General features: G+C 40.3%; 1 protein-coding gene across 2 annotated transcripts in view; it reads left to right on the forward strand.

Annotated features, from left to right (window-relative positions):
- Cerkl (ceramide kinase like) overlaps positions 1 to 16,070 on the forward strand; it is a 93,234-nt gene that overhangs the window by 47,558 nt on the left and 29,606 nt on the right. For both annotated transcript variants that reach the window (XM_028762859.1, XM_028762860.1), the window contains exon 3: positions 9,493 to 9,624. In XM_028762859.1, coding sequence (XP_028618692.1) covers positions 9,493 to 9,624 — 132 coding nt within the window. The remainder of the gene's footprint in view (positions 1 to 9,492; positions 9,625 to 16,070) is intronic.

Raw genomic sequence — 16,070 nt, forward strand, 5'->3', positions numbered from 1 at the left:
CTTTCTTTCTTTCTTTCTTTCTTTCTTTCTTTCTTTCTTTCTTTCTTCCTTTCTTTCTTTCTTTCTTTCTTTCTTTTCCACAACTCCTTGGGAATCCACCCCTTCTTCCATACCCCTCTATTTTGTGTCCTATTTTCTTGTTTGTTTTATCAAAGACTATCTCACAGCAGATTTCCTGCTCCTCTGGTTCTAAAAATATTTCCGGGGCTTCTTTCATAATGTTTTCAGAGCCATAGCTAACAAAGTTTGTGTTATAAATGTATTAATTGGGTGCGAGCACCCCAACATTAATTTTTAGATAGAATATTTACCCACTGTTTGTATTTTTTCTTTTTATGACTGTGTATTCAGTTTATCTGTTCATTTATTGATTGGAGTATTTGGTTTTCTAGTGTTTGATTTTTGGAGTTCATTCCATGGTCTAGCTATTAACTGCCATCTGATGTGTGGTTGGCAAAATTTTTCCCATTCCGGATACTGTCTCTTCCCTTGGGTGTTTGTTCCTTTCAGCTTTTGAGAGAGACCTTGCAGATTTCTGAGAATATTTTTTTAAAAACTACATTCAGTTATAGAACTTACATGTGATCCAGAGAAAGCTACTTTAGTGAAACTTTCTAACAGGATTAAATTATCAGATTAAAAACAGTCATGAAATAATTATCTGTTATTTTATAATTTTCTACTTTGGTGGGTGACTAAATGTTCAGTTGTGCCATCAAATTAGATTCCTGAGATGTTAATTGTATTTAAATGATAATTATTGTAACTGAGCCTATGGTTGGTAAAAGGTAATGTAGTCTATTGGGTGAACTGTCTCCTATCTGTCTCTCCTTTCATTTGTTCCTTCTCGATCTAGCTGGTGTTGGCTCTATTATTATCTAAATACTGAAGCATTGACATCATTCCATCAGCAGGTGATTCCTTCTGTTAATTGTCTGTCCCTTCATGTTAGCTGGTAGAAAAAGAGATTTGTTCACACTGGCAAATTGCATGCAAATTTATTTTTAAACTTTAAGACAAACTGACTGTGGCGTTGGAATTATTTATATCTCTCGGAGTAAAGATCAGTACACATATGCTTTTGTTTGACAATAAAGAGAAATCAATACATTTCACTATAAATCACCTAAGATAAAGAATATCTTCCCCTCTAAGCACTGCTGGGAAATAGTCAGACCTTCCGTGAAAGGCTTTTACCATCGCTGTTACTCATTAACAGAGCAGGCTGTACTCTCAGAAACTCTCAGGCAGTGCGGTTAGCCGAGGAGTTTATTTCTCCTGTTTGGGCTTCTGCTTTCCAACAATTTGGTTGCTTTCTTGTATGAAATAGTCGTGAATATCTAAAAGACTATTGCATGATTCTGGGCTCCTAACTTGTGTTGAGCACCCAGCCATTCCCATCACACTCAAACTCAAAAACAGCACAGATGTGAGTCTGGGGGTGGTGTCCCTGCAGCTCTCGGGAGCCTTTGTTTGGAGAACACCCTGATTAACCCCCACCCTTCATGGTTCATTGACTCACTGATAGATCAAGTTTAAACTAGTACATATTAGCACATTTGTTACTGACAGAGGAGCAGTTGGCCATTCTGTTTTACACTGCTGGTTCATTGCAAACTGGCGAGCTAAAAAGGTCTCTACTCCAGAGTATGAATTGAAAGGTTACCAAGGGACTGAGAATCCAGTCAGTTGCATATTAATGTTGACTCGTGCTTCTATTTAAATCCTGGATTATCTACCGGGGAGGTGCTTACACTATTGTACAGTTATGAATAAGTGATCACTGCCCCTGTGAAATTCATTTTTTTCTAAGGGGTAAGGATTTAAATGTCTCAGTATAGTTTTATATTAATCAGTCTGTCCCTGGATGAGGTTCTGAATCTGATGCCTGGTGTTGTGACAGGCTAAAATGTTGATCACTGGGTTCTTTGTAGCTGCTTATCTGGCATCCATCCTTGTATTGTTTCTATATTCCTATTCTCTGTGGAAATATTCAGTAAAGAAGGCATACCTGTTTTCTCATCAAACAAACAAACAAACAAACAAATAAACAACCTCCCTTTCAGCTATCTGGCATATGAATCATTCAAGAAAACAAAATAAAACAAAACCTCAAAGGACCATGCCTTACCTGCCTCACTCTGCTTTCACAGTCTCTGAGCACTTTTATATACTTAGTTCTTTTCATGGAAAACAGGGTTATAGAATCATCCGGTAATAGTAAGTGGTGAATTTTGCCTTGGCTTCATTGCTCACCAGTGCTGTCCTCTGGGCCACCTGCTTCTCAGCATCTTCCTTTCTCTTGTGAGATGATGAAGGCGGAATGCCCAGTGGAGCTCAGGGACATCACACTGAGTCCAAGACAAGGACTGAAAACTAGAGGCTGCCTTACAAAGCGAACAGTTTTGTCTATACGAAGGGCAGCCTGACCCTCCAGCTCTACTGCTGGCCTAGGGTTCTAATTGATTTGTTTCTGGAAAGTGAATGAACTTAAGTTCTGAGCAAAAGGATCGGTGTTGATTTCCTATGCTGCTATTAATTTAGAAAAGCATTTGCCAGCTCTTAAATATTTTCTACCAACCCTAACTTCCTACATAAGGAGGGTCAGTATGAGACAGAGGCTGAAAAGATTAACCTGGCAGTAATGAAGTAGTTACCCTTTACATGCTTAATACTTCTTCCAATGAATTTAGATGTCTGTCATAAAACCTGGTTTTGATAGATCATTGGTTCTCCATCAAATATTTGTCTAAGCCTTTTCAATATACCTTAGGAATTAACATAAGTGCTTTTTGATTTTTTTGTGTTTTATACCATAGCTTTTTGGAAATTGTTCTATAATACAGCTTATCACTGTGTCAATCTCTTTAACTGGATTTCTTTAATGCAATTGAAATCTGTTTTATATTTTTATATTTTATTCTCTCTCTATATATATATGAATATCTATATCTATATCTATATGGCAGAAAGTAGAAATACAAAACTTTTGATGCAAGGAGATCCTGTCCTACTAATACAAGAGGAATTTAAGAGGTCAAATAAATATATTTCCAATTCCCTAAATGATGATGTATGCTACCAGGAAGGGGAAAAAATAGTATTTGCCATTATGACTTTCCTGCAATAATAGACTACAATACATGGAACTGTATGATAAGCAGACCCTCCCTTCCCCTGGATTGCTTTTGGGTCAGGGTATTTTATCACAGCAATAGGAATAAAGCTGACCTGAGAAAGTGGGACAGAGTTGCATGTGAGTGAGATTAGACAGTTCTCCATCATACTGCAAAAAATGATCTGCCAGAGAATCACAACATAATCAAAATCATTCCTAAAAGGAAGCTGGGGATTTAGAAGAAAGATTAGTGGCTGGCAAATCTCAAATCGTTACTACTTGTATAAAGAAGCAAAGGCTGGAGGGCTTGATGTATGTGAGTGTGTGAATGGCAATTAAGAGTAGTTCAGGCTGTAGCTGAGCACGTGGATGGTGTTTAAAAGATTGGCCAGCCGGTCAGAGACTTGATGTCAGCATGACAATACAAGTCTGAAACAGGAAGCTTGGAATCAGCCTTGTGTCTGAATGCTAACAATCATAGAACATGGATGTGTTGGCAACATGATAACATGTGTCTGACTTCTGAGGGAAAACACTCAAGGTATTCCTCCCACATTCTAGAGCTGACCTGATTAGGGCCTAGACAGGTGGGGACCAACCACTGCAGGTAGAATCCAGAACAAGTGAACTTTTCTAACAGTTGGTAAGAGGCATGTAAAATGATCACTATTGCTGATAAATGTCATTGTTGACCTAGACAATCTAAGAGGTTACATGGAAACCTTATGATGAAAATTGAGAGAATTAGAGGTAGTTTATGTGCAGAAATCAAAAGTTTTGATTTCTGTAGGTGACATAAAGTTAGGAGATGGATGGGGGGAGCTATATTGACGGCCACGACAGAAAAGGTGAAACGGTACAGCTGTTCAACATTTATCTGAAAATAGCATGAAACTGAGGGATATAGAAGAATTAATTATGGGGAGATATGTGTTTTGTGTAAAAAATGACCGTCATAAAATTCTTTAAGGTAAATTTATCTTAATGCAATTCTGTAAAACCAGAAGGATTTACGATGCTAGATAGATTGATTTTAATGATAACGTGGGGTATGGCTCAAGCAAGTATGAAGCATGCACAAAGCCTTGGGTTCGGTTCCCAGCATCCCAAACATCAACAACAGCCACAACAAAGCACTACACGTGACTCAATGAACAGCCCTCCCACCACACACCCGAGGAGCTACACCTTCAACATTTTTGTGCATCTGAGGGTAGCACTGAACTCTGGGAGCTGGAGCTAGGGCTGGGTTTGTGTTTCCTAGGCAAGCTACATGGGGTCCTGAGTACAAACCCTAGCATAAAACAGGGAAAACCCAAGCTATTAATCATGGAAACAAACAGAATCCACAGGAAAAGGCTGATTATTGAGTGCTGTTAGGTCAGGTGCACTGCCAAGTGGAGAAATATAAAGCCAAACTTCCATTTTATTTCTTCTACCAAGATAAATTTCAGATAGAATTTTTAAGAATATGAAATTGAGACCACAAAAGTATTAAGAGAGAAATGGATGTGTTTAAAGTCCCAAAGGACTTTTAAATATGACACATTCAGATGCCATAGAATAAATGCTAGAGAAACTCAGTAGTAAGTATATAAAACTGAGAAATCTCAGCATGAAGGAAATGCCATAAATAAAAACACAAAGCCAAAGAGACCATGGAATGTATTTCTCACTACACAACAAGCAGCCATGATTTTGCTCCAGGCCAAAACACTGTTATAACTAAAACAACGAGGGAAACACACAGAACTCACTTGAAAAATATGGGATGATGTATAAGCTTGCAGAAAAATGGAAGCAGTGTTTTAAATATTTGCATTTTCCAATTTCTCTTGCGAGAAAACACTAAATTAAAACTATAAGGAAATAGACATCCTAATTACATATCCTTTGTCAAAGAGAATCCAACCCAGGCCATCAGATTTGGAGGCAGATGCTTTAACCCCTGAACTATCTCACTAGCTCCAAAATCATGTTTAAAATAAACACTGACCAGAAACAAAGACGACACATCGAGACGTAGAGCACATATGCCGACTGCTTGTGTGTGCCTATGTATTTCTGGAAGGATTCCTAGAACATTATCAGTATTTGCCTCCCAGGAGGTGTCTTGGGAAAAGTAGATTAAGATTTTGGGTTCTGTCCCCTGTTTACTCTTTTCCTTGTCTACAGAAGGTCCTCAAATTCACATTTCCACTGAGGTCCTTCAGGGCAAAGGAAAGCTTTGCCCTAAGGCCTCACAGGCTTCAGGTTTGGACAGCATAGTCAGCTGATTGAGAGCCCTAGCCTTGGGCAATGTTGCACCTCTGCTAGTTTTACTAGAGGCTGAAGAGAGATGTTCTCAAATCCATCCTGCTTAGGAGCAGACCTTATAGCCAGAACTATTAGCAGTGCAATTTCTACCCCAGCACCAAAGAAGACTCCCTCCTTACCGACCCTATCCTCTCATGCTCTGCAAGACTGCCTGAGCACTGTTCCTTGCTTCCTGCAGCTCCAGACACCCTCACTCTGTCCTCTGAGAGGAATGGCCCTCCAACAGCAAAGTCTACACTCTTACCTGCTTATCACTCCCCACACTCGGATATTTGGATTCTCTCTTGCCTTAGGAGTGACCCAGCTCTCCTGAGGGCCTACAGCTCCCCCTGCAGTCCTCTAACAGGGTGACCACCTCTATGAACCATTCATCTCCGGAGATGTGGCTGTCTTCCCTCCACCTCTCTCCTCGCACCCTTAAAAACTCTCAGCTCTGACACCAGTCCTTCAGGCCTCCAGTTTGCCCAACCTGTACAACTGCCTGGGTTGCTGTGATTTTTCCCCTCTTAAAAACTAAAGCATCTATTGGCACTCTGCTTTACTATGCTGGGGGCAATTAGATATTTTCACACATGTTCTCTCAGTCTCTGTGTTGAATCCATCGAAGCTCTTGAGTCTTTTACCTTATTCACACTCTTCCATAATCCCTTTCTGCGATTGCTATTGTTTTTGACAGGGTCCAGCCATATAGCCCTAGCTGATCCAGACCTCTTTACGTAGTCCAAGTTGGCTCTGATCAGAGTAGGTGCCATAGATGTTAAAAGCAGATTTTTAAAGTGGAAGAAGTTCTGACCCTTTGGATATGGCACCTGAGGGAAAAAGTGTCCCCGGGGAGTCAAAGGTGAGTAGATACGGAGGAAGCAGAGGGATACACTGTGTATAAGAACTGGTGGCGAACATTGTATCTCCCTGTTTCAGTTCCACTTTTAAAACACTTGCAAAATTTAATTTTAGCATCTATGGCACCCACTCTGATCCAAGACCAATTGTCTGCTACCCAGAATGTTGCCAGCTGCACTGACTTTGTCTTCCTGTGGTTCTTCTAAGAAGAATACCAGCGTCTACACAGAGTGAGATTATTTAAAACCAGAGGTTATATTACTGCTCTGCTCAAAATTCACCATACATCTCTTTCTAAGCAGCCAAAGCCAGAGTCCCCAGAAATAACTGGAGGGCTCTGTGGGTCCTGACTTTCCCTTCCAGAGAGCCACCTATTCTCTCTCTCTCTCTCTCTCTCTCTCTCTCTCTCTCTCTCCTGTAATTTTGTCCTTAGAATAGATACCTTCTGGCCTATTCTGAATTGCTTTGTTTCTGTGTCCAGCCATTAAGATGTCACCTTTGTAAGGACAGGGGCTTCACTAATGGAGCCTCAGATCCCCTGCTTCTGCCTGATACACAGCTGGCGTGGAGGTGTTGGTGATGAATTTAGGATCATAGAAAAACGGAGAAATTAATGTCAGGTTTTATAGCACCAACTGTACGGATACTGTCTGTTTACAAAAGAAAAGAGGACCTTCAGACTAACGTAGACCACTAAATGTAGATGGACAAAGACGGGCTTACTTCTGACTCATGGTACCTGAAGTTTAAAGCCAGCTCCCGGCTCTGGCCTGGCTAAGAGAGAACAATAATATGTTCATCAGATCCAGAATCTCACAACACACAGCTGCTGCTGCTGCTGCTTTGGTATCTTGTAAGGGGAAAGTTTAGGATTATATAAATGGCCTTCCCTAATTTTCATCCAGTGAATCAGGGATCTGCTACTTCTTGCCTGAATCAATTTTTTTAATTTCTGAAAATAAGATTTTTCTAACATTGGAATGTTTCATGTAACTATTGTTATTCTAAGATAAAATTTCCTTTTTTTTTGTCATTTGCTTAGTCCATGTAGCCTGTCAAGCTGAATATTTAAAAAGCCTGGCACAGTGTAACATATTACAGTCAAGCCTCCCATTTTTAATTGAACCGTGGTTGGTTACTGGAAGTCACAAGTTGTCCTATCAGAGACAACTTATTGTCTTTTACAATTATTGTGAAAATGGTACAAGAACAAGTTAACAGAAGAGCCTGGAGAAAAATGGGAGCAGAACAGTGAACCTGGTGGGCTCCAGAGATGATGAAGAAAGGCTCCTGGGAGGAAGTGGGATTTGGAGCCATCCTTGAAAAAAATGGTAGAATTTTTATTTCGTTTTTTAAAGCAAGTTTGAAACCAAAACAGAAAACTGTCTGAATGAAGAAAGCCCAGCAGCAGCTTTGGCATCTGATGCAGTACAATGGTCCAAGTTGTCACAAGGGAGTTGAAGCTGCCCAGGAAGAGCCCGTGTTAACTCAGCTCTGTGTGTGTTCGCTTAGGCTGGTAACGCATAGAAGTTCCAGCCCTGTCGGACTGTTGATGAATTGGAGAGCAATGGGGGAAGGCATTCTAGGTGGGCGGACCCCACACAAATACTTTTTTCTTCAAAAGGGCTTGATCAATCCCTCTTGAAGATCCCTAAGAAACAACACTGCCTTAAATGCACCTCATACATCCCCATTTCCCCCATAGACTCCCACCTCATAAACTCCCACCCCACAAACTCCCATAGTGTTTCGTGCCTCTGCTTTGTGTCCCTGCACTTTGCTTCGTACCAACTGCATTTTCTCTGGCCAGGATAGAAAGCAAAATGTCCCATAAGTCTCTCTTGAAGGTTGAATGCAGGAGGAGAGGAACTGGGTTCAGATGGTATTGGAAGTCTCTGACGGCCATTTTAAGGGATCTGGGCAGCATTGCTCACAGCAGAGTTGCCAGGTCAGTTTCAGAACAGTGAAGCACTGACAGGAGCGGCTATGCTGGAGCTACACAGACTAGGGGAAGCATGCTCGCACAGGTGCGGTGCCTTCCCTATACCAGAGAGGGTTGGTGGTAATAGATTCAGAAGGCTCAGGAGCTAGCACTTGCAATATAGGATTCTCGGTGCTCACTGAAATACAAGAAGAAAAAGTGAGGCATGGGGCGTGGATGGGAGTCTCAGCACGTGTGAACAGGAGGCCGGTGAAGCTCCTTACAAAACAGAACCTGATGGTTTCCTGAGAAACAGTTTCATGAGAATGTCCATGGCTCTTCCGTTCTTCATCCCAAGCCCCCCTGGTTTCAGAACAGTGTGTGCCGGTTATAGGTCTCTTACTTCAAATATCATGAAAGGGAAAGATATTCTAAGTGTAGTATAAAACACAGAATTTGATATAAATGGACATTTGCTTTCACTTATCTTTAGTGATGATTTTATTCAAAATGAATGCTCACTGCTTTTGTAACCTTAAAACGCTGTCTTCTGAGAGGAGCTTACCACAAAAGAAATGGTTGTCAGCTTCCTTTTGGCTCCTGCCCCTTCTTAACAACAGACAATTTGCTCTGCACCTGCTCCAAGTGGGTTCTCAGTGCTAAGCATCTTGTGAGCCCAGAAAATTGCAGTATCAAATCTCAGTCCCAACTGTGAGGCAGCACAGTGACCGATTGCTTTTGGGAGGGAGTGGTTTCCCAGTCCCCAAGAGAAAAGCATTTTCTACTCTGCCCCCTCCTAGGATTTGAACTCTGACCTAAATCCCTCTTTTAGCTCCCAGCATGTACTGCACTGGCTGGTAACAGTGACCCACCCCTGCTTGCTCAATTCTGTCCCTGGAGTCATGGGGTAGGTCAGATGTCAGTACGTCTGAGGTCAGTAGGTGTCCAGTTCCAGTATATGTATATATTGAAGAAGAAGAAATGCACCTTGCTGTTTGTCACAGCCCACAGACTGTCTCCACAAAGCAGCACCCAATCTGTGAGTGGTTCAGCAGGCATCAGCATTGCTCTTGTGTTTGTGAATTGCTGCTGTTGTTTATATTTTTCTTTCTGAATAAAATGTTTCTTATAATGCATGACTGGAAGAGGGAGCACATGGTGTTTCACCTGTAGTAAAGCAGCCAGTCAAAAAAGGAAACACATCCAAGCAAGAATCTAAGGTACAAATAGCAAATGCCATTTAGATATACGTGTGATATTCTGGTGGACAACCTAACCTTACTCATTTTTATTTTAGGTTTCAAGGGTAGGCCAAAGGCTCTCAAGATCCTCCTCAACCCTCGGAGTCACAGAAGAGAATCCGTCCAAGTCTATTACGAGAAGGTGGAGCCTCTGCTGAAGCTTGCGGGCATAAAGACCGATGTGACCAGTGCGGCTTTGTTGTTTTTTGTTTGTTTGTTTTGTTTGATCTCTGTGTAACTTTACCACTTAAAACTCCATGGGGAGCCCACCATTATCCTGCTTAAGCATGGAGAGCTGCTCAGAACAGTGGGGCTTTCTTCCTGTGTCCTGTAACCTGTGCCAGCTTTGGAGCTGCCATTCTTTTATTGTGCTATCTTGTATTGAAATAACAATATTTCAGATGTCTTACTGGATGGTTTTGGATATCAAGCTGACACAAGTTAGAGATATCAGAGCGGAATAGGGGGGTCAGTTGAGAAAATGCCTACTAGAGATTCTACTGTTGAAGGCATTTCCTCAATTAGAGATCTATGAGGGAGGGCCCGACACCCTGTGGATGGTGTCATCCCTAGGGCAGTGGTGGTCCTGGGTTCTATAAGGAAGCTGACTAAGCCAGCTGTGTGAAACAATCTAGTAAGCAGCACCCCTCCATGGCTTCTGCATTAGTTTCTGGCTCTAGGATCTTACCCTGTTTGAATTCCTGTTTGTCTCATGGTGTTTTTGGTCATGGTGTTTTGTTGCAGCAGTAGAAACACTGACTCCGGCAACTTCTTTCATGGTAACAATTGTTAGGAATTATTTGGAAGGAAACTATGGTTTTTGACATCTTCAAGAAGATGTGTGTTATTTTCACACTTCTGCCTAGTGTTTTTCTGTGGCTCCTCCCTTGGGTTGTTTTTTGTTCTGATCCTGACCCCTGCTGGTTAGGTCAAAACTAAACACTAGGATGCTGCCTTTAGTTGATTTTGGAGAAACTGGGCAAAAGATCAATTGTTGAATATACTTAGCTTCTTGTTAAGGAAGATGGGATTTAGCTAACCAAAAAATTAATAGAAAGAATGTCAATAATGTCTCTTGGGGCATTTACATTTTGGTGACCAAATTCATCTTCTTTATTAAAACTCAACTTATGTCCACCAAGAAGGGTGGACATTGCTTACTACCAGAACTTTCCTGGCTTTATTCCCATACAACATCACCATAGCAGAGGGAATCTGCCTCACACTGTAGTCAATAGATTCTATTATGTAATTAGGCTACTCAGGAGACAAGCCCTGCTGGAGTCTCTCAGTCCTAATGACATGTTTCTTGAGGAGGGACCTGGCTTTGCTCAGCTGTGCCAGATGGAGATGAGTCTCACACTGTTAATAAGGTCTCTGAAATTCAGTGTCTTAAAGAGCTCAGGTAGAAAGAAGTTGCTCCCCAAAGAAGCTCTGTAGGAAGTTCAGTCACCCCAGTGACATCTCCCAGCATGGAGGTTAAAGAGAAGTTGCTCTCAGTAAGGAGGAGCCCAACTTGTCAGCCCATGCCTGTAATCCTGGCACTTGATAGACTGATGAGGAAGACTGGGGGTCTGAGGACAGCCTGACCTATTTAGTAATGCATACTTTATTAAAAACAAACAAACAAACAAATAATAAAATAAGAAAGACGAAAAAACCCTCAAATGAACTATTTTTATAGTGAAAAAGTTAGCTTTTCCGGCTATAACTTTGAGAGTACTTACAGGTGATCTGCAAGGGAAATACACAACTCAGACTCATTCCTATTTTCTACTGAATAGTTCCAAAGATTGGAGTGATTTTGATATCTAAACTTAAATGACTCTCAAGCTCATTTACAGCTTCTATATTTTACATATGTGAGCACTAAACAGCAGTTTGCATGGGTGTTAAGATCTATCAGTCAGTTTATGAATCCATCACTGGAACCGAGGCACTAGAGTACCTTGGACTTAGGAGTTTGAGGCGACTACGCCACTTGTGCCCAAGCTTTTGAGGAAAGCCTGACAAACTAGCAAATAAATCTCTTTTGGTGTTCTTGTTTCTTGCAGTATGCAAAGTTATGGATTCAAACAGATACTGAGGCCTGAATGTTGTTTTAGTGCATAAAAACTTATGGTGTCTGGAAGTGATACTAATTTCGATGAGGGCTCAAGAAAACCACACGGTCCAGCTACTTCTTAAGAGCCCAAGGAGGCAGAGAAAGGAGGGTAGCAGGCATATTAAAGAAAAGGATGCATTGAGGGGGTGGTAAAGGGATACATAGTATCATAGTACCTTGGGAGTTTATTTTGTAATTTTAGCTATATGTTCACAATTTTTAATTTGTCTTGAATCTGTCTTTTCCTGTCTTCAAAAATCAGTGGACCATTAATTTTATCCTTTTTTGATCTTGCCTAGTGGGATGAAGAGAAGCATGCATATGTCAGAAGAGGAGACCCTAAGATGTGTTAGAATTTCTTTCGGTTTGATTATCTGTGTTCAACATAGGACAATTGTTTCCTTTCCTAGAACCTGAGGGTAGAGTCTCTCAGTTGAAGGATGAAGGAAGATACCTGAATCAAATGTAAATTCTATTACCGGAGAAGGGCAAAGTGGCTTTGGAAAGGCCCCCAGCAAAATGTATCCCATCCAGGCTTGAGTCCAGACACAGCTGAATCTTATGCTGCACTCAGCAATTTGCTTACCACATCTTGATATACAGTTGCTGGATTTTTTTTTTAGTAAAAGTGTTAAAATATAGTTTGAAAAAGATGGTTTCACCAGCTGAATCACAATTAGGGAAAGAAGATGAGGAAAAGATAGAGTAGGAAGAGGAAAAGAAGGAGGAAGAGGGAGGAAGGAGGAAGAGGCAGGGGATGAGGAAGAAGAGGAAGGGAGATATCAGGGCATGGGTCTTGACCTGAGGCAGAAGTATTAAAGATGTGTTATTTTCTTCTTTCAGTAATATTGGTGAGTGAAGTATGCTCTGTACATCTTCCAAATTCCTAAGTATAATTTATTATGTTTTAGCATAACATTTGTGTTTAACATTATAATGTACCATAAGCTATTTCAGAAAGCACAATCCTTTTTTGTATTTGTTCAAAATGGTTGATTACTAGCTGCCTGACACTCCTCCTACAGGTGGAACTATACAATTGCATCCTTTGCTTATGAGAGGATCTGATGTATATCAGCAAAACTTTTACATTAAAATATTTTCTTGTTGTACCAAAAACTTAACAAACATGTGGACGCCAGAAACTTTTGACCTTTCTGCCTATCTTGCTTAAAATGTACAAATATGGACCTTAGATTAGGAGTTTCATTTTCATGAAATTATGTAACCAGATTCAATACACCATCTAATGGAAGGTAATATATGAAGAATAATGCAAAAGAGCATGCATCTACTGCGTGCCCGTTGATTTAACACAGACCTGCACTGGTGAGTCCACGTGGAATAGGAAATACGTCAATCCCATATGATAATTTATTAGGAAGCAATGCTGTGGAAATATTCAGCATGATTTGAATATTACACCTATAGATAATACTTTTTCACACATTTATTTTAAGCATAGATCCTACACATTAATAAATTTATGCTGGTTCACTTTGATTTGTGCTGAATCCCTAACCACTTCTGAACATAAATCAGTACTTTTTGTAATATTTTAGTTAAAACTGTAGCCCGCCAAGCTGCTACTTCTACCAATGAAGGATCTTCTCTAACAAGAGCATCAGCAAGGATCCTGAAAATGCCTAGGACAATCAGATATCTACTCTAATAATAGATTGGTCCAACAGTCAAAGAAGAGAATGAATGTTAAGTCCAGGCTGACATGTGGCATGTTTCTCCCTCTCATTCTCAAAATGAAATGAAATAAAATGAATTAAAGTTTATATCATTAATGATGCTATAGTTTGGAGAGGTCATTGGGTGACAGGATAATGCACAAAACAAGAAGGAGGAGAAGTCAGAGACAATAATCTCAAGAGCAGATAGTTCCAGTTTCCCTGGTAGGTTGGAGTTGAAGAGAGTGCAGGTAGCATGTTGTAGCACAGGGCAGGCATTTGGCTCTCCCTGTGGGTAACAGGAACCTTAGCTTTGGATCCTATGCTAGAGTCAGAGTATCTTGTTATTGAACAGTGTTAACCATTGAGTTTGTGCCTTTGTGCCTCAGTGCCTTTGTGCACATAAAAAAAAGGTACTTCCTTTATGCCTACTCATGCATCACTTGATCCAGCCCAAGGCCACACGGCTTGCTGGTCAGGAGCACTGTTCACATCACAAATTTGCCTGTCTTACTGACTGGATAGTTTTTGTGCAAGTTATAAACTGCCTAGTACAGGGAACAGGAGAGTTGACAGTTAGCTTCTTACAATTGTTATCTACTGTAGTTAATGTTGTTCCTTGTAATGATACAAAATAAATTCGTTCTACCTAGTGTGCCGAGTCACCAAGCTCTGTGCCCCTCTGTGCGTTCACAACAGGCACTTTAATCTTCAGTCACCCTTTGCTTTGACAGAGGTGTTAGACCTGCTCTTGATAAATTATCATCATCGTGGTTTAAAGAAGCTTTTCAGAACATAGCCATGATCACTGTCAGCTTCAGGGCCCCTGGGGATGCCTAGTCACCAGATAATTCTACCTCCTGAAAGAACGGGGCTTATTCAGAAAGAGGAGCTCTTGTGAGGTCATGTGCATCCTTTGTATGGGGTTGTGCTTTTGGCTTTAGGTCCCTGTGACTGTGTTGTTTCTCTTTTGTTCTGTGTGTGGTTCTTCTTTTGTAGATTTCTCATTCCTTATTTCACTCAGTAGAAAACTGGGCTATCTGAGGAAATTCAGCCATAAAGTATACATAAGGAGTAAGGGCACAAGTTATGAAAGGTGCATTCGCTTTTATTGATTTTATTACAAATTCATTATGGACATTTAGTATTACCCTCAAGACATTATTTGTCCTAGGGTTAGTTCTCCGAGCTAGTAACATTTATGCCAAAGTGGAGGAGCACTGCAGTAAAAGAACAGGACATTACAGACTCTTAAATCTCTAATATGGAAATGGTGGAGAGCGTGGATTTCTTAGGATAAGGCAGCAGTATCATAGTTAAAGAAGTTGTTCAGCATCCTCGCTCCATGATTGTGAAGGGATGACCGAGGCGCTGTCTGGTTCTGGGACCCCTAACAGGACATAATCCTGTTTATTTTGATTCTCCCTACTTCACATAGTTATATAAGCCACAGTTTATCCTTTTCTTTATGATCACTGTTTACTATTTCATATCACATTTTTCACTGAATATGTTATGCATCTCCAGAGGCCATTAATTTTATTCATCTTGTTAAAACATTTTACACCTGTAGATTTTTTTAGTCAGTTTTATATTTTTGCTATGTTTTTTTTTCAGACAAAATGTGTGATTTATTTTTGAACTTATCCAATACCCATTAAGATTGCTGTGCTTAGGGGCTGGAGAAATGGCACTGTGGTTATGAGCACTGTTTTTTCTTTCAGAGGCGTTGGTTTCAATCCCCAGCACCCATATGGCAACTGACAACTTGTTCGTAACTCCAATTCCCGGGGATCCTGCACCCTTACACAGGCACACACGTAGGCAAACACCAATGTACATAAAATAAAAGTAATAAAAATTTAGAAAGTTTCTGTGCTTAGACATGTTACATTAGTGTGCAGTCAAATTCCATTTGAGACATTAAAGAAAAATTTGACTAGTTTAGCTCTTACTTAAATAAAAAAACAAAGTAAAAAAAGTATAACTTGAAAGTGAAGTTTGTAAAGTATTTAAATTTTTTTTCAAAAGTAAACTTTGGTATAAAACCCAGATGTTAAAACTTGCTTCGTAGCTTATGTTTCTTTATAACAATCCTGATGATTTTTAACATGTATGTATAGGAATGTCATTGAAAGGTAGTAACTGGTGATACGTGTATGGTTATAAATGAGTTATTAGCACACATCTTTTATGATAATGTAACCTTGCAAATTTATGAATATTGATATTTTGAATTTTCTTATACTTTTCCTTTGATTGGAACTTAATAAGGGCTTTGTTCTGGTGAATAAGCTTGGAGAGAACTACGATGTAACAATGCTAGGTACAGAATAATCCTCTCAGACACCAAGACTAATAATTTTTAACAATATCCAAAAACATCATAGAAAAAGCTTGAACTATGCTGGCACCAGGGACAGACAGGCATGAAAGATTAATGTAATCTTGCATATAATGATGAACATTCTTACACAAAAAATCCATCTGCAGTGTCATGTCAGTCAGCAGAAATCTTTGATGGGTGGATACAGCTGGGTTGCCTCTTCTGGCAGGGATGCCCTAGAAAATGCTAAATGTGCTTGTGATGCTTCGTGCCATCTGCAGGGCTCCCGCTCAGCCTGTCTTCGCCGGCAGTTTCAGTGCTGCATGGAGTATTAGTGACTGTGGGAGCAGAGATGTACTGTGACAGACTGGTTTTCTCTGTGGACCTGGGCTCTGGTCCTGTACATCGGCCTCCCTCTGGGTTTGACTTATCATCTTGATGGTTATTTTTCTGTTGTTTTTTTTTCATAACCAGCTTTTCTTCTCTTCTCTTCTCTTCTCTTCTCTTCTCTTCTCTTCTCTTCTC

The sequence above is a fragment of the Grammomys surdaster genome, unplaced genomic scaffold (genome assembly GCF_004785775.1).
Source record: "Grammomys surdaster isolate TR1022 unplaced genomic scaffold, NIH_TR_1.0 136, whole genome shotgun sequence".
Lineage (NCBI taxonomy): Eukaryota > Metazoa > Chordata > Mammalia > Rodentia > Muridae > Grammomys > Grammomys surdaster.